Consider the following 25553-nt stretch of genomic DNA (forward strand, 5'->3'; position numbering starts at 1 on the left):
TTTTTACCTTTCTTTTCACAGACGTCACCCGTCTGTTTGATGCAGTGTTAATCATATTCTTTATGATTTAGTAAATATTATGAATCTTGTTTGAAAAATGTCACAGTGTTCAGTGATTAAGCACTTTATGTGTAGTTGAGATGTGATGAACATGTGGTTTAACAGATCTGGAATGCCTTCATAGAAATCCAACAGCAAAATGTGCACCTATAGGAGCAAAGTAAGTTCCAAACCAGCTGCAATTACATATGCCTAATCGTCAAATGAGATTGTTTAATATATTAAATTACAAATTGGTTGATACATGCGCATTTATTCATTTTGCTCTTAAGAAAATAATGCCTTCTTTTAAGTTTTACATTAAGGTGATCTTGCAAGAACATTCCCAAACCAGTCTATAATGCATGCAGTTTTTCAGTAAAGCACTCACTAATGGACAGAAAATAGCCTGTGCTTGAAATTATCTAATGGAGATGGCCTCACTGCCACAACACTGAGTTAAAATTATAAATAAAAACTATAAATTTTAATTCAGACTGTGTAAGTATAAAACTATAAATTTTAATATAGCCTAATTCTCAAATTAGGCTATATTCAAATGTATAGCGAATAAAGTTACACTACCAATTAAATGTTGAGATACATCTACTCATTCGATATTCTTAATATTTTACACATTTTAAAATAATAGTAAAATCATTAAAAAAATAAATAAAAAATTGTTTAGTGACCAAAAATGTGAATTGTAAATTGAAAAAGTTCCAATCCAGCCCATCAGTTTCAATTATTTTAAAGTTTAAGATAGATTTGATGTTTTTATTTGTCTCTGAATTTAATATACTCTATTCAATAACTCATAAATTCAGTCAAATGTGTCCATACTTGAGGCTGATTATGAATGAAGATTTTAAAAAATAAAAAAATGACATGAATTGCAATATACTGTATAAGCAATGCCATTTTAATTAAACTGTAAAATGCAATTTAAAAAAATAATAATCGAAAGTACCTGCTGTTTATTTTGTACAGCATTTTGTTGATAACTTTATGGTCTGCCATTTGTAACTCAGCGAGTAAAGGCAGATTACATTAGTATGTTTTGTGATGTTCTATCTTTTTTTTCCTTTTTTTTTTTTTTTTTTGCATATGAACAATAACAACAGGCCAACGTAATTTAAATATCTTCACAAACTGAGAAATAACAAATTGTAATACATAATGTCACAACAAAAAAAGAAAAACATAAAAGAAAATTTAATGAACTACAAAAACACTATAGGGGATTAATTCAAATTGGTAATAAGGTCATATTGATTAAACAAATCAGTAAAAAAAGTAATTTTCTGGTTTTATATGTTGTCATAATTTTTAAGGCATCAGTATATAGGGTTAGCTCTTTTCTAAATATATTAAACTGGGGTGCACTTTTCAAAATTTTGGATTTGTGAATAAAAAAAAATAGAGAGTTAATAACAAAGTCTTCATTTTTGTCCTCCAAATATATACCAAATTTTTTCATGTCCCAGTTAATAGATATAAGAGAGGATATGTTATGCTTTATCCAATTAAGGACCTCATTCCAAAATGGGTTTGTTCTATCCGCATGACGCGACGTGTTGACGTCAACTGAACTATACACTCGTCGCAGGGTGTTCTCGTCATACAGGGGCGCTAAGATGGCTTCAGCGGCTTGGCTGCATGGCCCCAACATAACGCGTTTAACAGAAGGACTAGTGTCTGTCCTAAAGGAGGATAGACCTGAATATCTACCCGCTCTTCTAGCAAACTACCGTGAGCATGGCGTGGTCGGGACTCAGGTAGGATTAAAGGTTTCTCCTGCCGGTCTTGTCTACGCTGCTAGCGCGCGACGCGACTAGTACGCGCGCTTCTTTGATTTAAATAGAAGCGTTAGTAAATTCATATATAGTCTTATCCTATATCTTTCTGTTTAATTTGAAAACACAATGAGGACTTGTTAATCTTTCTGTTTATATTAATGGCACTGTTTTTGAATTGTTTTCAGAGCACGGGAGCGGTGGGTGGTCTGGTGGGCATCAGTAATGCGCGGCTCGGGTCCAGTAAGACCAGGTGAGCTGTCAGAATAAAACCTCTGGCTTTTTGCACTCAAGATCTTCCCAGCCCTGTCCGAACAGTCCCTTGCAGTTTTAACGCTTACCCTCGTGCTCTGGTCGATTTCTGGGTACAGCCTTGCTGGTCCGGGTCAAACTGACCCTAATTGGATTCAATACAATTCCCCAAAAATCACACTATGAAAAAACAAACAAACAAAAAAAAAAAAACATACAACCAGGTACAAATGTTTAACTTTTAATATCAATACTTTTCACACATTGCAAAAAATACATTTCTGTACTTATGATTTATGAAAATGTTTTTAACCAGTGTTTAAGACTAAAACACACACCTGTGGTACATTTGCAATTACTCATTTATAACAATAATGTCGTAGTCTAGGGCTGGGTATTGACACAGTTTTCACGATTCGATTCGATTACTATTCACATGCTTTCGATTCGATTACGATTTCAATCCGATTCGATATCGATTATTTTGGATGTAGTATTTCAGATACAGTACATGGCATTTTTTCAGAGGAAAAAAATCTCAACTAATGCTGTAAACTACACATCAGTTAGTACTACTATAATAATATTGAAGTTTAAATTAACTTATTTATATACAAACACTTAAATTACACTCAATGATGTTTTTATTATAAATAAAGTTTAGAATTGCATAATCATATTTCTACTCCAATTTGGGTTTTTTAAATAGAAACATTTAAATTGTGGCTGTCATAACTGATTTATTAAAAAAATACATTAAATATTGAAGAACATTATAATGAATATGTAACGGCGCATAGCTATATTTATCAGAATGTTGCTTTCTAGAGTACACTTTTCTAGCTGACTAACGAGTTTAACTGATTGAGCGATTACACGAGACATGATCCGAATTTCGGTAAGGTGTACTGTATATTTTAACATGCCTTTTTAGATGTTTAGTCATGTTTATTTCACGCTGTAACTGGTATTAAAGCGGAGGAGAGGATCAGTTCACACAGTTCACGCTTCATGCTGCCGCTTCTCTGAGGTGCTACAGTGATCTGTCACACCACATTAAACAGCGCCAAAACGGTATTTATTTTAACATGGATGTCATTTGAAATCTGAGACTTTGCTTCATTTCAAAAGTAACAAAGCACAAAGATTATTGCAATTTATTGGATGGGAGGTGCTACATATTCTGTTCATTCATCAACTGAAAACAGACTAGACTAATGAGAAAAATGAGAGTCTTTTTTTTACCCAGCCCTATCTTGGTCTAAATCTAAAGTAATCTTGACAAACCACTGTATATATTATTTGAAACCTGTCAGGCTATAGTTTTCATATTTGGTGACGATATCTCAGTTCTAGTCTGTCCTTCTCTGATCATTTCAGTCTAAACTTTGTTAAAATACTTTACATGTTACTGCCTCCTCAGAATGATGTTGCATGATGCACTACTCCTGTCGTTTTGGATAATATCGCCTGCTTAATGAATAAATGTGATGGCAAGATTCAGAGACTCTGAATGTGACCCAGACTGCATTTAATTAGAAACCACTATCATTCTGCAATAACATTAAAGTTTGCATCTATTTTCTAAATGCTGCTTAATCTCATTGTGGATGATTCATCCATGCATATGGTTTATTTTTAAAGATATTTTTACTTCACCATTTTTAATCAGATTCAAAACATTATAACTGAACCTTGTGGTGAAACCACAGACTTCTCTGTGGTGATTTATGCTAAATTTTAGTCCAGTGAATCATTTAGTCCAGAGGGTTTTAATCATGTCTTCTGTTTTATATATATATATATATATATATATATATATATAATATATATTATATAATATATATTATATAATATATATTATATATATAATATATATTATATATATAATATATATTATATATATAATATATATTATATATAATATATATTATATATATAATATATATTATATATATAATATATATTATATATATAATATATATTATATATAATATATATAATATATATAATATATTAAATAAATTCCCAAATTTCTATATATCCTAATTGTTGTTAATATGTAATTCATTATTTCCAGGAGCTCATTGCTTCTACCTTCAGTTAAACTGCTTACAGTGATTGTAAATTATTACATTATTAGCTAACTGCATTCTCTAAATTGTAATGTTGGCATGCATCCTCTGTAAAACTGCTTTGAAACGATATGTATTGTGAAAAGCGCTATACAACAAGGAAAAAGAAGAAAAAAATCTAATGGAAAACTTTGATAGTGTGCACAAAAAATCTTACTGAAAGTTCTTTTTATGAGAGATCAACCTAAAATTTGTCTCAGAACGTTTTCAGATATTTAGTTTTGCTTTTAGAGTTGAACATGTTTTTGTAAAATATATTTATGCAAAATAAAAACAAATACATTTTGAAATTTAAAATTTTCATAAACTTCTATAACTTTCTAAACTTAACTTTTACAACTTTTCTTTTTCTTTACTACTAAAGTAATCTGCAAAGTCTTCCCTTTAAAAAGATACCAAACTTAAGTCTGTGCTCTGAAGTATTCAAGACTTTTAAGAATTTAAATTGGAAGAGTAATTTTCATATCTGTGCTCAAAAAGTGGGACAGACAATTAACAGGTAAAACAACTTTATTTTCACAAACTTTGAAAATAAAGTTTTTAAACTCACCATGGCACTTCAAGACTAGAGTTGAAGAGCTCTGACATACAACAAAGAAGGATTTTTTTTTTAATTATTTTATGTCTGTACAGTTACTTTTGAATAGCTGCATATATGGGTCAAATTGACAGAACAGCAAGATCATAAAAAAACTATGTATGCACATTTCAAGAAAAACAATGTAGGTTAGATAGTATTTCAGATAGCTTGACAAATTATAACTTTTTTTTTTACCATCAATGGCTGACAAAATATTTTTCAGTATTGAGATAAGTGGGGAAAAGATCCTTTTTACCTTCTCAAGGGTGGTTAAAAACCAACATAACAGATAATCCAAAATGTTTTATTTTGGGTCTATACAGTTGCCTTAGAGCATTAAAATATGCAAGACAAATTGACCCATGAACATCACAAATGAAATAGTAATTATGTCTATATTAAAAAAATACATCAGCATACAAAACCGCCATTTCATTCAACTCAAAAAACGAAATGGGTGAAACTGACCCACAACAGTACACAAGACATAATGTGCATGACCAAATTCTCTTGATGATCTTAGTCTCTTCAATTATTCTTTTTTTCTCACTTTCATCTCAGTTCTAGTCTGTCCTTCTCTGATCATTTCAGTCTAAACTTTGTTAAAATACTTTACATGTTACTGCCTCCTCAGAATGATGTTGCATGATGCACTACTCCTGTCGTTTTGGATAATATCGCCTGCTTAATAATTAAATGTGATAGTAAGATTCAGAGGCTCCGAATGTGATCCCAGACTGCATTTATTTAGAAACCACTATCATTCTGCAATAACATTAAAGTTTACATCTATTTTCTAAATGCTGCTTAATCTCATTGTGGATGATTCATCGATGCATATGGTTTATTTTTAAAGATATTTTTACTTCGCCATTTTTAATCAGATTCAGAACATTATAACTGAACCTTGTGGTGAAACCACAGACTTCTCTGTGGTGATTTATGCTGAACTTCTCCAATCATTTAGTCCAGAGGGTTTTAATCATGTTCCTGTGGACCCACTGTTATTTAGAGTTCAGCTCCAACCCTAATCCAACACATCTGAACTAGCTAATTAAGCTCTTCAGGATCACTTGAAAATCAGACAAGCAGGTAGGAGATACATTTTTCAGGACGGTAGGTCTCCAGAAGCAGGGTTGAAGACGTTTTCTTACAATAGACTGCAAGCTCATATTCAATCTGTCTCCATTCAATTAACAACTGATGGGTTGAACCTGTCCCCACCCTACATTTATTTCTTTTTCAATAATCTATTTATCTTGGGAGTATGTCACAATATGGAAGAAAAGATCTGTTGCTACTTCCGTTTCATCTCGACTTTAATACAGCTTGGTGATCACATGTATTTCAGGTTTGAGGGTCTCTGTCTCCTCTCTGTGCTGGTGAAGGACAGTTCAAGTGAAGTGTTCCAGCAGCATTGCCTTTCATGGCTGCGAACACTGCAGCAGGTCATTCAGGTGAGAAATGTCTTCAGACTAGGGCTATCTTAATAAGTTAACTTAATAGGTCTTTCCTGATTTTATTCAGTTCTGTATGATTTAGTAATGTATCTACTGTTCTTCTCAAATACAGTCGCAGGCCCCTCTCCCTACTGTTCAGCTTGCTGCGAGTGTGCTGCAGGACTTGTTGCAGTACTCATCCCAGCTGCCAGAGTTGGCCAGGGAGGTGGGACTCAACTCCATTTTGGGCATTCTGACCTCCCTGCTCAGCCTCAAATCAGAGGTAAAATGCATGCATATCCTTGTCACATTTAGGTTGAAATCAGGTCCCCCTGCAGTCAATAAAAGTATCCCTTAAAACACATCTTTGATAATCACAATGACATCTTTAAATGTTTTTCCTGTGAAGAGAATTTCTTCATGCTTAAAATAGCTTGAATGTAACTCTATTCCACCCTTGCTTCGTTTAGTATGTATGTGGATCTATGAATATGCGAATTAGTCCCCGCCTCCACTTAATCACACCAGGTTGGACTCCCTGATTCATTCAGTCAACTGTAATAAACCCTACACAATAGGAAGTGGAAATATTGGTTTTAATATATGTTTGAACCAGAAACTGATTCAGAGGAAGAGCGAATTATATTATTGATGGTGCTAAGAACCCTCATTTGATACTGTAAAAATATATTAACAAAACAGATTTGTTAAATTCTGTAAATTGGACAGTCACAATAAAAGTTTTAATAAGGATATTTTAAGTCAATGTCAGGGAAAAAAAAAAAAAATGTGTCTTTTGGAGTCAACTCCCCATCACTAAGTTTTAGTTTAGTGCTGAGTTCTGCACACTCCCAAATCCTCTCATTAAGAAAGTATAGACACGATGTAAGAGATTCATTGTGCAGTGTAGACAATCTTTTTTGATTTATAATTGAACGTTGTGAGATTGCAAACTGAGATGAGTGCCAGCTTTTTTAGTGATTGAAAAGGTTGTTTTTAGGCAATATGTAATCCATTCAGACTTTGAATAAAAGTTGACACATGTTTACATGATTAACCTGTGACTTGACTACGTTGTCAAACAGTTAATAATGTGTTGCTAATGTTACACAACCATGTTCCCGTTCACAATCTGAGTCAGACAGCTGCCTTCTAAAAATCAGCATCCCTAGAAATAATGAATGGAAAAGCCCCACACGTTGATGGGATTGGTTACATATTTATGACCGTAGGAATTAGGAGCAGTTTCAAACTGCGTTTTTCGAGACTGTCTTTGGTATTGTTGATTTTTAATTGTACAGTGTCCTTGAGTGTCATGTAAGGTGCCTATAAATAAAGTGTATAATAATAATACACTGCAGATTTAAGGAGAAAATAGTATTCCAAAGTGGTGTTGACTGATGAATGTTTGCCTTAACACATATTAAAAACACTACATAGACGCTTAACTTGATTTTCACCACAGGGGGTCTTTATAATGTAGTCTTGAATCAAACTGAATTCATCTTGTAGCATTGTCATTTAGTATTTCCTAGTTCATTCTGGGCTTGTTTACTCGGTGGACATTGTACTCTTACGTGCACTACTATTAAAAAGTTTGGGGTCAGCATGATTTTTTTTTTTTAAGAAATTAGCACTTTTATTAAAAAGGACAGATTATATTGATCAAACGTGACAGTAAAGACATAATGTTGCAAAACATTTCTCTTTCAAATTCTTTCTATTCAATAACTTTATATTCACCAAAGAAAAATACATCTCAAAATGTATCGGTTTTAACAAAAATATTAAGCAGTACAACTGCTTTCAACATTGATAAGAAATGTTTCTTGAGCAACAAATCAGCATATTTGAATGATTTCTGAAGGATCATGTGACACTGAAGACTGGAGTAATGATGCTGAAAATTCAGCTTTGCCATCATAGAATAAATTACATTTTAAATAAAATATATTATAGAAAAAAAAAAAAAAAATGCAGTATTACTGTTATTTTTTCTTTCAAATAAATGCATCCTTAATGAACATGACAGACTTCTATCCAAAACTTTTGAATTGTAGTGTATATATGGTTTGAAGTGAGTATTGCATTTGTTGTGCCACAAAAAGCATCAAACAAAGCAAACTTTCTGTCATAGTGCCACCTAGCTGCCATGAAAGGAATGACGGCATGCATGATCTACTACCCGCGGGCCTGCGGATCACTGAGGGTCAGTATATCCATTGATAAGATCTATTTTTTTGATGGAGTTACTTTTTATCTGAACATGCTTACCTTTGTCCCTTACAGGAAAAGCTTGGGGCATATTTCCTCTCTAAGATGGACTCTGATAATCCTAAAGTACAAGAGGTTGGTTACATTCAGTTGTTCAGTGTTACTCTGGAAATTAAAGGATAATTGTGCATAGTTGAATCAAACTTTCTGCATTATAATTTTGACTTTTCATTATTGATAGGTGGCTTGTGAGTGTTATGGCCGGTTGCCCTGTCTTGGTGGGGTGTTGGAACGAGGGGGAGGTGGGCATAGGGCTGAGGGGTGGACCAATCAGCTGCATTGCCTTCTAGCATCAGCCAATAGCATACTGGGACAGTTATACCAGGGCACAGAAGCAGGTATGTGGAGTGTTGCTGTAATCGGAGAGTTTTTGTTGTATAGAGAGAGAAAAAATGTGTTAAGTTCTGTGTTTCAGAAGGGACGGTGCAGTACGAGGGTCCAGGTGTGGAACTCCCTTTCCCTTCCCTGGATGACGTAGACCCACTTCTGATCCTTCAGCTCCATCATCGTTACAAGGCCATTTGTCTGGCTATTAAACACACACTTGGGTAGTGCTAATGTTGTGTGGCTTAATTTTGTTTTATTTGAAATGCTGATTTTTAAATTCTGTTGAGTTTAGTGTGTTTTTCAATAATGATCTGGGCCATATTATTGATATGTTCTTTCCACTTGTAGCGCTGATCCTGCATCTTCAGTCCGTCTGCCTGTTCAGAATGTTCTCAATTTAGTGTGTCGAGCTCTGGCAGTCAACACGAAGAGCATTGTAAGGCTTTAACTCTGTCTCACTCTCTGTTTTCATGTCAATCTAAATGATATTGGAGTTGCGGTTCATGATATGATTCATTATACTTGCTTAACATGGATGCGGAAACTAACAGGAGTTTGTTTCAGAGTCCAACAGGAGAGGGCTGTCTAAAGCTGTTGGTTTTACCCTCTATACACAACGACACGCTAGAGCTTCTCTCTGCTCTCATCAAGACGTAAGCACACACACATTTACTCTGCTATCTAAACTGGGACATTCCATTGACTATATTCAGCTAGTTACAAATATTATAACCTAACCTTAAAAGAAAACAAAACCAAAAAACTAAAACTATTTTTATAAATTTTTTGCAAATGTGGATGTCCTCAAAAAACACATACACCCCAGCGTCTGGCACTTTACACAAATAGATGAGGCCTGATTTTTTTTTTTTTTCCCTCTGTCTAAATGCATATTATATTTAAATCCAGGTTTTGAACTAACCATGAGCAATACATTTGTTACTGTGTTTGTTAATCTTGGTTAAAGGTGCCCTAGAATCAAAAACTGAATTTACCTTGGCATAGTTGAATAACAAGAGTTCAGTACATGGAAAAGACATACATTGAGTTTCAAACTCCATTGTTTCCTCCTTATGTAAATCTCATATGTTTAAAACACCTCCGAAAAACAGGCGAATCTCAACATAACATCGACTGTTATGTAACAGTCGGGATCATTAATATGTACGCCCCCAATATTTGCATATGCCAGCCCATGTTCAAGGCATTACACAAGGGCAGCCATTATTAACTCCTGGATGTGCACAGCTGAATCATCAGACTAGGTAAGCAAGCAAGAACAATAACGAAAAATGGCAGATGGAGCGATTAATAACTGACATGATCCATGATTACATGATATTTTTAGTGATATTTGTAAATTGTCTTTCTAAATGTTTGGTTAGCATGTTGCTAATGTACTGCTAAATGTGGTTAAAGTTACCATCGTTTCTTACTGTATTCACGGAGACGAGAGTCGTCGCTATTTTCATTTTTAAACACTTGCTGTATAATGCAAAAACACAACTTCATTCTTTATAAATCTCTCCAACAGTGTGTAATGTTAGCATTAGCCCGTTATCCATGGAGCACTATCAAACTCATTCAGAATCAAATGTAAACATCCAAATAAATACTATTGCATACATGATCTGACGCATACATGAAGTATGCATGACGAACATCTTGTAAAGATCCATTTGAGGGTTATATTAGCTGTGTAAACTTTGTAAATGCACTATTATAGTCGAGAGCTTGGGGGGCGGGGAGCGCGCGATTTAAAGGGTCCGCAGCCTGAATCTGCATAGTTAATAATGCCCCAAAATAGGCAGTTAAAAAAATTAATTAAAATAAATCTATGGGGTATTTTGAGCTGAAACTTCACAGACACATTCAGGGGACACCTTAGACTTCTATCACATCTTGTAAAAACTGGTTCTAGGGCACCTTTAATGTAAAAATACAGCGGTTCATTGTTCATGTTAGTTCGCAGTGCATAAACTGATTATAATTGATATTAATAATATATTAGTAAATGTTGAAATTAAGATGAACAAAGATTATTAAATGCTGTAGAAGTGCAGTTCATTAATAGTTCATGTTAACTAATGTAGTTAGCTAGTGTTAACTAATGAACCTTATTGTAAAGTGTTACCAATATTATATTATATTATATTACTTGAATTGTGTAATTGCTTGATTTCTGATTACTGAATTGTATGGCAGTGGTTGCTGGTTAAATTATTTGTGTCCAGAAGTAGCTGAAGTTGTAATTTGTGATGTTTTTTTTTTGTGTACAGTGTGGGTGCTGGACTGGTCCAGTATAGCAGTGTGCTCACAAGGCTTTTCTCACAGTCTTTGTCTGCATGGACGCCTCTGCCTGAGGCTAGTCTGGGCCAGCAAAGAGCTTACAGGTATTACGGAAACACCACTGGTGACAAAAAATATGAAAATAAAAATGAAACTGTTTACACCTTGTATTAACATTCATCTTGGATAATCTGATAATAGGTTTTTAGACGAGACAGTACTATCTGTACATTACTAACATATCTTAAATGTTTCCCCTGTGAACACTTGTGGACACATTTAGTTGAAGACATCATTTATTATGTCAATGTGTTACTGAAGCACACAGTATGCTTGCTTACTGTTATTTTAAGTGTTAACTTTGATCTGATTTGAGGTTATATTTTGCCCATAGTGCAGTGCGAGTGGCCGTGTACCGTATCATGGAACTGTGGGTAAGAGTAGGAGGCGTCTCTCTGCTTCAGGGAAGCCCGTCCCACACAGAATTGCTGTTCACTCATCTGATGGGTGACATCACGCCAGGATCAGAAGCAGTCAAGGTAAGTTTAAGGGTGTTTGTGTCAAACATCAAGAATGTAATTAGTTACAATTAAGGCCCGTTCACAACAAGGACGATAACTATAATGATCACAATAAAGATATAGTTCTAAGAATCGTTTAAAAAAGAGCAGAGTCAACACCACAACTATAGCGATAATGGCAAAGAGAAACAATATCATTTAAATCACATGATTCGTTGACATGATTGGTTACAAGGTAGTTTGACATTAGAAACACCAGCCATTTCAAACCACAGATTTGAGACTGTCTTTGGTTTACTGCAGTTTTAAAGAGAAAATAATCAGCAAAGGTGTTGACTTATGAATTTGCACATGGTTTGTCTTAAAGCATGTTAAAAACACCAGATAGACATATAAACAACATTAAAGGGATAGTTCACCCAAAAATGAAAATTTGATGTTTATCTGCTTACCCCCAGGGCATCCAAGATGTACAGGTAGGGGACTTTGTTTCTTCAGTAGAACACAAATGATGATTTTTAACTCTAATCGTTGATGTCTGTCAGTCTTATAATGTGAGTCAATGGTCACACAGTTAATAAGAGTCAATAAACACGCCCAGACGAATACAAATTAAACCCTGTTAAACCTAAACCCCCGTCTGTGCGTGTTTATTGACTCTTATAAACTGTGTGACCATTGACTCACATTATAAGACTGACAGACATCAACGGTTGGAGTTAAAAATCATCATTTGTGTTCTACTGAAGAAACAAAGTCACCTACATCTTGGATGCCCTGGGGGTAAGCAGATAAACATCAAATTTTCATTTTTGGGTGAACTATCCCTTTAAAAACTTTAATACATTGTAATGATATAAAACATCACCCCCAAATGTGTCCAATGGCCATCTTTTGTGGATTGTATTGTCAGTCAGTTTTAGAAATTAATACATTAAATTGTAGCCCTGCTTGGTTCAACGGCTCTGTCTTTTGCTGTCTAGCTTCGTTCTGGACAACAGTCATCAATGACTGACCTGATTGGTTCTGCTGGCAAGTCAGGTCCTCGTCGGACTAAGGGAATAGTAGATGGCGTGTCACTACAGAGGAAAGGAGATGTGCTAGCCAATCAAGACACATGCGTTGCTGCTCTACGGGGTGAGCACTCAGTAACGATCAGTGAATTTCAAGTTTTATTGGCTGAAATAAACCACATTTACTGATGAAGAATGATTCCTTTACAGCTTTAAGACAGATCGTTTTGACCAGTGGAACTTTGTTAAAGGAAGATCTGCATAAGGTTTGTTCATTACAGTTTGTTCATGTTTGGGTATTGATGTCTTTTAATGTTACATACAAGTATGGAAAAGTGTGTTATGTAGTTCTTCTAAACACTCCCTCCTTTGTTAGAGGATCCAAGACCTGGTGGTGCCTCTGTGTGTGCGTCTGCAGCAGCAGGCCCACTGTGTGCTGGAAGTCGGTGCTGTCAGTGGACAGTATGGAAGCCCTACTCCTCGCAGAGAACTCTACCGCCTCTTACTGGCACTTGTGCTGGTGCCCTCTCCCCGTTGGCCTCCTTCCCTCTCCTGCGCTGTTTCCATCTTCAGCCACGGCCGGCGAGATCGCAACATCATGGTCAGTGAACATCCTTGGTCGTAACTTGGGCTTGAAAGTGGTAATCTTACAGAAAACCCTGTCCATTGAATGTAATTTATCAGAGCATAACATGCTGAGGCCATGTTATTGCAATACAGTACATAACACAAATGCAATAGCATGTCATAAAAGCAAGATGACAACATGACAAGTTATAATCGTAATTAAACTGAGCTGTACCTGTTCTATCTTCATGCAGCATACATTCTCTGGCTCTGTAGGATCTTACAACAGTTCCCACATGAGCAATTTATAGATTATAATTACAAAATACGCTAATCAGTGACTTTAAGATAGTTAACACCACATCAGCTACATAAATTCATCAACTAACCATTCAGAAACATCCTGTTCCATTTCTTGTTATCACTTCTTCTTGAGTCTTTCCATCATTATCCAACTTTGGTTTGAACATAAAAGGCTGAACATTGAGTCTGGTTGAAGTACAGTTAATCGGAACTGCTAACACAAGCTCCTGAAACTCCGCCCTCTTTGAGAACAGCAGCTCATTTGCATTTAAAGGGACACACACAAAAACTGACAAATTTAGCATGCTATAAAAAAAGATCTGTAGGGTATTTTGAGCTAAAACTTCACACACACTCTGGGGACATCAGAGACTTATTTTACAGCTTGTAATAGTGGCATTGTATGACCCCTTTAAAGTCTTTAGACACTTAAGTCACAACTAAATATCAAACAAAGTGGCATCTAAAAATAAATATTGCTAGAGCTTTTCTCAGAATTCACTTGTCCAAGCCTCTTTTTCACTTGGTCTCTGTCATTTTTCATTCAAGAATCATTTTGAACAATGTATTTGAATCATATTTTGAAATCTCTAAACATTTTTAAACTTTTGCATGAACTGTACTTGTGCTGTATATATTTATAGCATGAACCAATATAATATAATATAATAATATAATATAACTTGTTTTGTTTTGTTATATATTGCAAATACATTTGTAAATATTTAATTGTTCCTTAATTGTCCAAATACATTTTGGGAATACAATAGACCTTTATCACAGCCGAAATGATTACCGGAAGTGCTCGATGAAGCAGTGCATCGATTATATTTTCGGTATATCGATCGGTATATTTTCAATGTGATATTAACACCTAGTTGAATAAACGCCTCTTAAAATAAGCATCCGCAGGATAATTTCAAAATCCAGACATTTTCAGAGACAGGAGAAAGAGAGATTCTGATGATTGCTGTGTACAGAATTTCTCTGAGAAAGCCGTGGCACGTAAACATAAGTGATTATTTTACCACACGGTGTCAGTGTTCGTCTAAACTAGTAACGGCAATGCTGCAGTGTTTGAGAGACTTGATGAATGAGATCAGAATGAACATATTCATTTGAATTAAATATTTTAGTCATTATTCTGCATAATTTTTAATTGAAAATCATTTCACTGTATGCAATTCACAACATTTGTCAAAATTCATAATATTCAAAGCAGTCGTGCTGTCAATGCATTTCTGATTAAGATTACTTAACACATTAAATTTCAGTTAAGCTGCATTCATTCATCTTTTTAAATATTGCTCTTATGAAAATGAACCATGGTTTCACTACAAGTAAAAAAAACGAGAAAAAAAAATGGTTATAGCTGAACCATAACCACAAATCAACCATAGTATTTGAAGTAAAACTGTGGTAATACAAGTGATAATCACCCCACTAAAAAAATGTTTTATTATTTTTTTTCGTAAGGGAGCTCATCAGTCAAATTCATCTAAAAATGTAAATTCAACAGGTATTAAATATGATCAGTTAGAGAAAAACACTTAATAAAAAGACAAGCACTGGACTGTGGCAGGTTAGTTGGGAAATACATTAATTTATTATTCAGAATGCACATTTAAGGGAAATATAATTATAGGAACATTTCAGCAAGTTGAAGATATGAGATGTAAACATCCTCAGTTTGGAAATGCATAGGTCTTCTACTCATGAACGTACGTGCCACCTATTATTTTAAAAGAAGGATCTTCAGAGGATTCAGCCATTTAGGTTTGATTGCGTTGCGATGGGACCGGAAATGGTGATACACTGCGTCACTTACCGGAAATAGGAAGTGTGATAAAGGTCTATTACAATTTTGCAGCTTATGTAGCAAAAGTTTACTGAAGAAGTCATCTAACCCAACCCCTACTCCTAAACCTACCCATCACAGAAACATGTGCAAAACACTAGATTTAAATAACTTCTTTTGGCTGATTTATCAGTCTTTTTATCTAGCAAGGAGCAGTCAATGTCCTCACTAGTGGGTTGTAAGGTAGTGGGTAGCATCTAAATGTTATCCACCAGAGGGAGCCTCACTCTAGTGGTCTCACTTGTTTGTTGATTTACAGTATTTCCCAGCTAGCTTCACAGCATTGTTGTGACTCCAAGTGCATTGTGCTATTGAAAGCAGAAGCACTGAAAAAGGAGTTGAGGAAATGCATGTTGTAATAAGAGGCTGTTGAAATCATTGACACTCAACAAGGTATTTCAGAAGCACTTTACAATAAAGTTCAATTTAACATTATTTAATATGTTAAGAGTTATGAACTAAAAATGAAACATTTTACAGCATTTCCTAATATTGGTTAATTATTTATAAATATGCTATTGTTCATTAATTAATATTTGTTCATAATACCTTTAATGTGACACTGAAGACTTGAGTAATGATGCTGAAAATGCCAACACTGGAAAAAATTGCATTTTTAAATGTATTCAAATAGAAAACAATTATTTAAAACTGTAACATTTCACAATATTAGTTTTTACTGTATTTTTGACTAAATCCATGCAGCCTTGGTGAGCATAAGAGATTTCTTTCAAAAACATTAAAAATGCTTTCAAAATTTTGACAGGTACTGTAGGACTTAACCATGATTTGTAAAATCAGTGTTGTAAAATCCAGCCCTTTGTGTACTTTGTGTCAAGTTTAAACAATTTAATGTCATATTAACTGTACCTGTCTGAACACGCAAATGGATTTTAAAAAAGTCTTAAAGTATACAGTGACTGACGTACACTGACATTCATTTTGACAAAGTAAATTTGTCCTCTTATGTGTCTGTTTGCTCTCACTGTGAATGCTCATTTGGGTGGTGTAGTGGCTATCAGTTTCTAATGACGCAAGAGACTGTAACTAGAGACAGTGTTTCATGTTTACAAAGCTGTTCAAAAAAGTAGTGAGATGTTAAAAAAGAAACATTACGTCTGGCAAACTGGTTCTTTTATTGTTTCCAAGGATAAATTTAGCCTATTTTAACACTAGAATAGAAACTGCAGAGTGAGTGTTGCCCTTGCCATAGACCTGCCTCTGTCTGTGGTTTATCATGCAGTTACCATATTTCTCCATGTCTGTCTAACATGTGCTCTGTTTAAAAAGTATAGTTCAGCCAGAAAAAGGGAAGTTCTGTCTTCATTTATTCACCCTCATGTTGTCCAAATCCTGTTTGATTTATTTTCTTCTGCTTGACACAATAGAAAGTATTTTGAAAATTGTGGATATTTTTTTTTTTTTTTTTTGTCTGTACTATGAAAGTTAATGGGGTCCAATGTTTTGGACCCCAGCATTCCTCAGAGACATCATGACATGAGGGTGAGTTAATGATTATTATTATTACATAAATAAATAACTCACCCATAGATACCCAGAAATTAATATTCATTTACTCACCCTCATGTCATCCCAGATATATATGACTTTGTTTCTGCTGTGGAACACAAATAACTTTGGATGTCCCATACACTTGCATTATATAGACTCTCAAAGATGGATTATTTTTCTAAAAATCTTCATTTGTGTTCCACAAAAAAATAGTTATATACATCTTTGATAGAATGGTAGTAAATGAGAGAATTTTTGTTTTTAGGTGGACTATTCCTTTCTCAATTACTGTTACTCTTTGAACAACGGTGATATTGTCTCATTCATTATGTGTTGACATAGTCAAATTTGTACTGACCACGGAAAATGTGACCACTGACATTTCCTGTTTTTTTTTTTTTGTTTTTTTTTCCCTCTGTGTATTCCTACAGGTATCGTCATTCTGTGCTGAGGCTCTAACTATATGCAATACCCTTATTCATCCTCGCACACCCTCAATCTCTCTCTCTCTCACCCCTTTAACTCTCAAATCAACCACATCTGCCCCTGTCCTTGCTTCTGGCCAAAACCCCTCACTGACTATCCCTACCCTCCTTGGTGGAGCCTCAACAGGGCCTCCTTTCCCTGCCAGGCATCCCATGGGCTTAGGCCCTGCTACCCTCCTTGGCTCTCTGGAGAACCATCTACCTTTGGCTCCTCCGGTTCTTCCAACTCCAGCATGTGCTACAGCCACCCCAGGCGACCTGCTGCTCTCTCCGGCCCAACCGGGTGAACTAGCGGGCCTTGGAGCCCCTGAAGGCCAACGACAAGTTTTTGTCCGCTATGACAAAGAGGAGCCAGAAGATGTGGAGATCTCTTTGGAGAGTGATTCAGATGATAGTGTTGTCATTATGCCAGCAGGTATGATGATGGAGTTGCAAGATGGAGCAGCAAATGCACAATCGCTGTCCCAGCCAGCGGTAACTGCGGTAGGTGGCCTGCAGCCCTCCATCCCAGTAGTGGGTGAGGTTGGATCGGTTGACACCTCGCTACCTAATGAGCTGCCCACCTCCATTCCCCATCAGATTCTGCCAGCTAACGCTAATAACATTAATTCTTTCCCTGGACCAAGCCAGACGGCCCCGCTTGTGTCTCTGGTGCCTTCTCTGAGCTCAACTACAGCTTCACTCTCAGCATCACCTGCCGGTCTTGCGGATTCACTGACGGGTGGTCCACAACTTCAGCAAATGTTGATGCAAAATTCCCCAGGTGGGCAGCCACCAACGCTGGCCTTGTCTTTACAGATGCAGCTTCAGAACCAGATTGCTCAGACCAGCCGTCAGATCCAACAGCAGCCTCCAGGCAATGACGTGGACCAGCACGTCATCAACATCAACAGCTCAGATGAGGAAGAGGAGGAGGAAGAGGAGCTGGAGGATGATGAAGAATTAGGAGAGGAGGAAGAAGAGGAGGAAGGGTTGGAGGATGAAGAGGAGGAAGAGGAAGGCAGCGAATTCCTGGATGATGAGTATCCTGAGGGAGAGGACTTTGATGACTATGAGGATGAAGAGGGTGAGGGTGAAGATGAGGATGAAGAGGAGAGTGAGGAGATCCAGCCATTGGAGGGAGACGATGACAGAGGGATGATGGGCGAGGAAGCAGAAGTCATGTTTGCGGCAGAGGAACAGCAAGGGATGGAAATGTTCTGCATGGAGAGAGAACGAGAAGTAGAACCAGGGATTGAGGAGATGGAGGGTGTGAGGAGTGTCTATGCAGATGACAGGATCAAGGAGAAGGGGACCTTGGAGGAAATTGAGAACATTGGAGCGGTTGAGAGAAACGAAGCTGTGGTTGGCAAGCAACAAATAGAGACTCTTGTAATAGGTGAAGATGCAGAGGGCCATGAAGAGGACACCACAGTTGAGGCGGTTGAGCCTGAAGTAAGAACATGTGAGCAGGAACAGGCCAGGCCAGAAGATCCCGAAGAAGAAGCTGGGCCATCACAACAGGGTCAGGAATTGACTGTAGAGGGTGAAGTTCGAGAGCAAGAAACGGAGTTACAGCCTGAAGACAAAACTAATCAGAGCGCACCATCTACTACCGAGCAAGAGGTGTTACAGACTGTAGACGAGACCGTTGAGGAACAGAAAGAGAGCAGTGAACAGGGAGATGATGCAGATGCAAGAGGAACAAAGAGGAAAATGGAGGATCGTGAGGAAGGAGAATCTTCTGAACAAGGCGTTGAAAAGAAAAGGGTAACCTTGGTCCAGATTTCTTTCTCTTTTTATATCTAATATAATATAATATAATAATTTAAAAAATTACCATTTTGCAAACTACCGTTCAAAGGTTTGGGGTCAGTTTCAACTGTTTTCAAGACGGATAAGAAATGTTTCTTGAGCACCAAATAGAATGATTTCTGATGAATCATGTGACACTGAAGATTCAACTTTGCTATCACAGGAATTAGATTTTAAAATGTATAGAAAATAGTTATTTTAATTGGTAATATTTCACAATATTACTGTTTTACTGTATTTTGATCAAATAAATACGTCCTTGGTGAGCGTAAAAGAGACTTCTTTCAAAACATAAAATCTTAAAGACTCAACTTTTGAATGGTTGTGCGTATTTTGATTACGGCAGTACTTTTTAGTACAGAGAAACCCTAATGTTGCATTGTCAGCATTGCTGCAAAGGACAGTTACCTCAATAACTGTTAAATGGCAACATTTCCTAGTAACTGTATGTCCTTGAGTATTGAGGTTTACGCATGAACACACACAGGGAATGCACAACAGCACTTTGCACTTGCAATGCATTGGCCAAGGATGCACATTAATATGTGCATACTTGCGTAGAGTATTGTTGGATGATATATCCTGCTTTTTAAAATGGTATGATTCCACATTTTATTAGTACCGGTACTTTAACATGACAGCATTCTATTAAGAGCCATATTTCTTAATTTACGTCGATGTGTGGCAGCAGAAGTCAGGATATGTGTGTACAGAGCTCTGCTTCCACTCCCTGCCATGCGTAAAATATATCTGCACAGCATATCATGGATTAAAGTTGTCAACTCTTTATAGTGGGGGTATTCATTTAAATATCAAAGAGGTCCGGTCTCTATTTTCTTTCCAGCGGAGGTCCAGGCAATACTTTTTTGATATATTATATTGTATTATATTATATTATATTATATTATATACTGCCTGTATATATAGTGTTCATTCATTCATTCATACACATACATATACTGCCCGGCCAAAAAAAAAGTTTAGATTTAAATGGGCAAATACTTAAGAGTCTATGAATGGATCATTATTACAGTGATTATTATGTTTGTAGCATGTTATGTTTGGCAACCGTTCTTCTAACCCTAATTAATGGAGTGTGTAGCTTTTCATTTCTTAAACAACCATGTAGGAAGACACATCATGGCCATATTCCAAGATGACAAAGCCAAGATTCATCAGGCTCAAGTTGTGAAAGAATGGTTGGGAGGGAGCATGAAGAATCATTTTCACACATGAATTGGCACCTCTGAGTCCTGACCACCCCAACCATTCTTTTCACAACCTGATGAATCTTGGCTTTGTTATCCTGGAATATAGCTATGATATGTCTCCTTACATAGCTAAACAGAAAACAAAGTTTAGTAGTAGTAGTAGTACTTTTAAATGAAATGCTCTTAACATGCTGATTAATAGGCCTGATGTTAAATGTGGATACAGGGTTCCTACTCAGTTTGGGAAAGATGATCCAGGGCTGTTTTATGATCATTACCATAAAACAGCCCTGAGCGCTTGTGGTGTGAACAGCTCTGTTGTTTTTCTCGCTGCTCACTTTAAACCGGACCGTGGTCTGCTATTTGAGGATCCCTGTTATCTATCATTTAATTTCTTACTTGAATGCTTCTGTTAAACCTGTTGTAGCCAATCTGAAAAATGTAAGCACTGTTTATTTCATTTGTATGTTATTTAATAGGCTATTGTATTTGCCATATTGCATCATTAATTCAGTATTGGTATTTAGATATTTTAGTCAGGAATTAGGGGTGTGACGAGATTTCTCGTCGAGGCGAAAAGCAGTCTCGTGATAGTGTGAGGGTGAAATTAGGATATAATATGCCACTGCTACATTTACATTATGCCTCCACTGTCGTTTTGCTTTTTATAGACATAAAAAAACATTTAATTCAGTTGGATAACGGTCGCCGCCGCTCCCTATTCACAGAGTACGCTCGATCGCGAAAGTGAAAGTAAACATATTATACACGCGTATTCAAATGCGATGTCAATACCCCACATTTGAAAGCGGCTCCCTGATGCATGCAAATATCTCCCAATATGAAAGCTATCTTAGGCTGGGAAGTGTAGTTGTAAGCATCTGTCAGCTCTGTATCATGCTTAAAGAAAAATTTGGTCTCTATTTGCACTTTGAATATTGAGAGAGTGCTTTGATTATGGTTGCACATATTGATTACACTTAAGACTAAAAGAAAACTTATTTATTTTTATGGTAACACTTTACATAAGGTTTCATTAGTTAACTTTACATGAACCTAAGGAAGAACAATACTTCTACACCATTTTAATGTTAATTTCAACATGTAGTAATACATTGTTAAAATCAAAAGTTGTATTTGTTAACATTACTTAATGCACTATCATGAACTAACCACAAATTACTATTTTTATTATAAACTAACATTAACAAAGATTAATAAATACTTTAGCAAAGATATTGCTCATTGTTGATGTTGGTTAATACATTCGTTTTTTATGATTGCTTTAGCACAATTTTAAAAACCAGGCTCATTTTGTCAAAACACTACACACAATTCACAGATCCACACACACAAGTAGCAGAACACCTCAGGTCTTTTGCAAAATGAAACGCTTCATTCAAAACTTTACATTAATTTAACAAAACCCAACTTTGACACTATTTAACACACATGGTTCATACATTCTGATTCTGTTTGATACATTTTACACACTGCTGTGCTCAATCTTAAACACTTTTTTAACTTTATTACTTTTCTAATGATATAGTCTAGAGCTGCGTCCCAATTTGCCTACTTATACTACGCCCTAAAAGTATACTCTTTTTGTGAACAAAAAGTACTTTTGAGTGTGTAGCAAAAGAGTAGAAAAGCTTTGGGACATACTATCACGTCATACAATCGCGTCTTTGCTCTCTGTCACATCCTGTCACCGTAAACTGGCCTGTCAATCATCTTACATCCTCCACATTTCATTTAGTTAATTTCCTACCATATCGGAGAGAAATGCAGAATGTTGATCTGCAGTCACAAGTCTGTCATGTGGAGAACTCTCCTCATATTAATGCATAATGATGCATTTATAGAGTTAATGGCCATTCGGATATTTATAAAAGTCCACATTGGTATTTGCAGATGAAAAATAACACAACAGTAAATAAATATTTTCTATCAGGTTGAAATGATTATTAGTCACTCCGCCATGTTTTGTAGTCTTTTTTTAACACTTTTTATTCTTGTTTGTAGTTCTGAACTGAATCCTCGTCCAACGCACAATGGGTTGTGGGCAATATTAGCCTTTTATAGTGTTCACGGATCCACACTTTGAAAATCTACCGGAAATAATAGACCATCCGGGGACTTTTGGCATACTCTTTTCAACATACTATGCTTTGGGACACACTTATTTTAATCTCCCATACTATTTAGGATGGATAGTATGAACATTGGGACACAGGGTGGGTTTGATTTTTTTTTTTTTTTTTTTCTCTCCTCCCAGAGATATTGTCAGAGTAATACACGTGAAACAAACAAACAAACAAAAAAACACAAGACCAGTACTGCGAATTGATGAAAATATTTATTTCTCACCACATTGTAAAATCAGTCAATACATCAATGCCTTTCCAAAGGTTACCATTTGCACTGAAAATCAGAACATATTCTAAATACAATATAGTACACAAACAAAAACATTTTGGAGACAAAACACATGAGGCACATCCCAACATAGGGCTGGAGATTGTAAACCTTCCATGCCAAAAACAAATCCCCCCTCAATGGGTTTAAGGAAGGGCAGTATGGTGGGAGGTATTGGAGTGAAAATTGTGGGTGGTGCTGGTGGAGGACCACATTCTGCGTGATTGCAACACACATTGTAATGTTAACACCACGTTGGCCCCTTACTGCAACATTGTCTTTCATTTTGTTGAAGACGCATATACTCCCCTTTTGCCTTTATATAGTACTTGCCCCTGATTGTTGAGTTTACAGTTAAGCACCTAAGTGTCTGCACACCTGATGGCCATGTTTGATCAATTGGTTTATAGGCATGGTATTTTGGAAAGTGTTTAGTGTTGTGCAAAACAATGCATGTAGTTTTTAGCAAAAAGTGTGAGGCTGAGAATGTGCTTATAGTTTTAAGATAGTCTAGGTTTTGCTCCTTAACTGTTATTTTTAATTTTAGTGTGTAAGCAATTGTAAAAAACTGTTAATAAATGAGACCTTATTGTAAAGTTTTGCCATTTTTATTTATACTCTTTTTATTTCTATACACATTTTGTGGAAAGGAGTTCAGTTAGGAGGTCAAAAGTTGTAGAAGCTCATAAATCATGTACAGTAAGGTCTGAAGAGACTTGTATGAAATTATACAGGAGAGAAGCCAGTCAGTTTAGTTTGCGGCAAAACGTTTTACAGTGCTCGAATATTGTTGTCTTTTACTGCATATGATAATTTATACTCCGAAAGTAGAACTGAAATGACATTAATTACAAGATGATTAGTTTAAACATTTTAAATGCACCTGCAGAATATTTTTCTAATCATCTTTGAGGATTTCTTAAAAATAGCGTGTAAAAAATCTTGTCTCATGAACTCAAACTCATGTCTCGTCTCGTCACACCCCTACCAGGTATCATATCAAAGTCAGAATTTTGGTATCGTGACAACATTAGCATAGAGTTTGCTTCTGTCTTCTGTTTGGATTTGTTTAAACAACTGCAGAAGCCAAAACAAATGAGAGTGCCTTGCATTTCTTGCAGCAGTATTTTTTTTGTGTATAATTTACTTGTTAACTACTAGACTTGTACTGTTTATTCTGGTAATGGCATGTAAACATGTGCAGACAATAATTGTTGCTTTTTCTGAGCTTTTCTGTCCAGCACTTTCAATCTAGCTCACAATCTTTCTCAAACTCTTTTCCAGATGGACGATATGCTGGCAGATTTTGTTGACTGCTCGCCAGATGATGAAGATCGTAGTGCCTCTCAATCGCAGTCCTAACATGACCAAGCTTCTCATTCGCCTTAATCTCACATCAGATTGCAATGAATACTCAGATCCCGAAAGATCCCTCATAGTCACATATGACAGGTAGTGTTCCCTCAACCTCTGCTGTAGATGCACTAGAAAAGCTCCAAATTGATTTCTTTGAAAGAGTTTTTGGTTTTCAGGTTAAAAAAAAATCCATTACCATTTGTACATTTTTAAACACTGCAAAAACAGTTCGTGAGAGCGGAGAATACACATTTAGCTGGTCATAGTTGGTATTTTTCTTTTTTTGGCAGCTTAATACAAGTAAAATGATACTGTAGTCGCAAGTATTCAAAAGTGCTTTTATCATTTGGACAGTATGGTTGTTTTGTAGCCTGTTTTTTTTTGTTTTTGTATTATCATTTGTATATGTAACACATACTTGGCATTGTGTTGAAAAAGATCATGCAATAAAGTGAATGTTATGGACTTTTGTTGATGTAGAAAGTTGACAGGTTGTAACATGTTATAATGGGGAACTTACATATTGGGTGTTCTCAATAACTTTTTTTTATCTTTCCTGAACTCTGATCATGCTCATCTGACTTCCTGAATATTTTGGGTTTTATTTCAATATATAAATTATCATTAGTGTTATCTTTTGAAAGAATGGTGTGATTAGATAAAGTGCAGTGCTCCATGTGCACTGTGTTAACAGTATACAATGTTGATGTGATACCACATTTTTCTGTGATAACTCTTATGCAAAAAACGTGCTGGTTAAACAAAGTTGCATCACATGGTTGAATGTTCATCCACACATAGCTTTGAGTTTTTACACCACTGTTCAAAAGTGTTCTGTTGGTAAGACTTTTTTTTTATGAATATGAAACCACATACTTGCCATGGCCATATTATTTAATGAATAAAAAACAGAAAATATTAAAATTTAAAATAACCGTTGGCAAACCTGAATTTCAGAATCATTACTCTAGTCTTCAGTGTCACATGATCCTTCAGAAATCATGCTGATATGGATCTCAAGTAACATTTCTTATCAACAGGGCTTGACATTAACACCCACAAAATACGGGTGGGTTTCAGCAGTGGCGTGTAATGCAGTCACTCCCACTAGCCACTTTGGTTGAATTTTATACATAATCAGGGCCAGCCCAAGTCTTTATGTGGCCCTAAGCAGAATTTTATTTGGGGGGGGCCCCTCGGTATTCACTATAAATCTAACAAACCTATTATCAGTTTTATTAGCTGTAGCCAGTCATCTTCATTTTCATTTATATAGCCCTTTTTACAATACAGATGGTTAAAAAGCGATTGTTTTGGCTTTATAGCAGCTCTAGGAAAAAACTATTATCGAGCTAAAGTAAGTTTTTGATCGAATCACTTCCAT

General features: G+C 35.8%; 1 protein-coding gene across 1 annotated transcript; it reads left to right on the top strand.

Annotated features, from left to right (window-relative positions):
• The first annotated feature begins 1670 nt into the window (after positions 1-1670).
• On the top strand, positions 1671-25158 carry pelp1 (proline, glutamate and leucine rich protein 1). The gene is made up of 17 exons (XM_067401658.1): positions 1671-1817; positions 2024-2088; positions 6154-6259; positions 6375-6524; positions 8379-8450; positions 8531-8590; positions 8697-8853; positions 8931-9063; positions 9191-9278; positions 9407-9495; positions 11122-11235; positions 11526-11670; positions 12636-12789; positions 12876-12931; positions 13042-13266; positions 17337-19139; positions 24098-25158. The coding sequence occupies exons 1-17, from the start codon at positions 1677-1679 to the stop codon at positions 24173-24175; spliced, it is 3636 nt and encodes a 1211-aa protein (XP_067257759.1). The 5' UTR covers positions 1671-1676; the 3' UTR covers positions 24176-25158.
• Positions 25159-25553: the final 395 nt, after the last annotated feature.

Source organism: Chanodichthys erythropterus, chromosome 11, assembly GCF_024489055.1.
Source record: "Chanodichthys erythropterus isolate Z2021 chromosome 11, ASM2448905v1, whole genome shotgun sequence".
NCBI classification, from domain to species: domain Eukaryota; kingdom Metazoa; phylum Chordata; class Actinopteri; order Cypriniformes; family Xenocyprididae; genus Chanodichthys; species Chanodichthys erythropterus.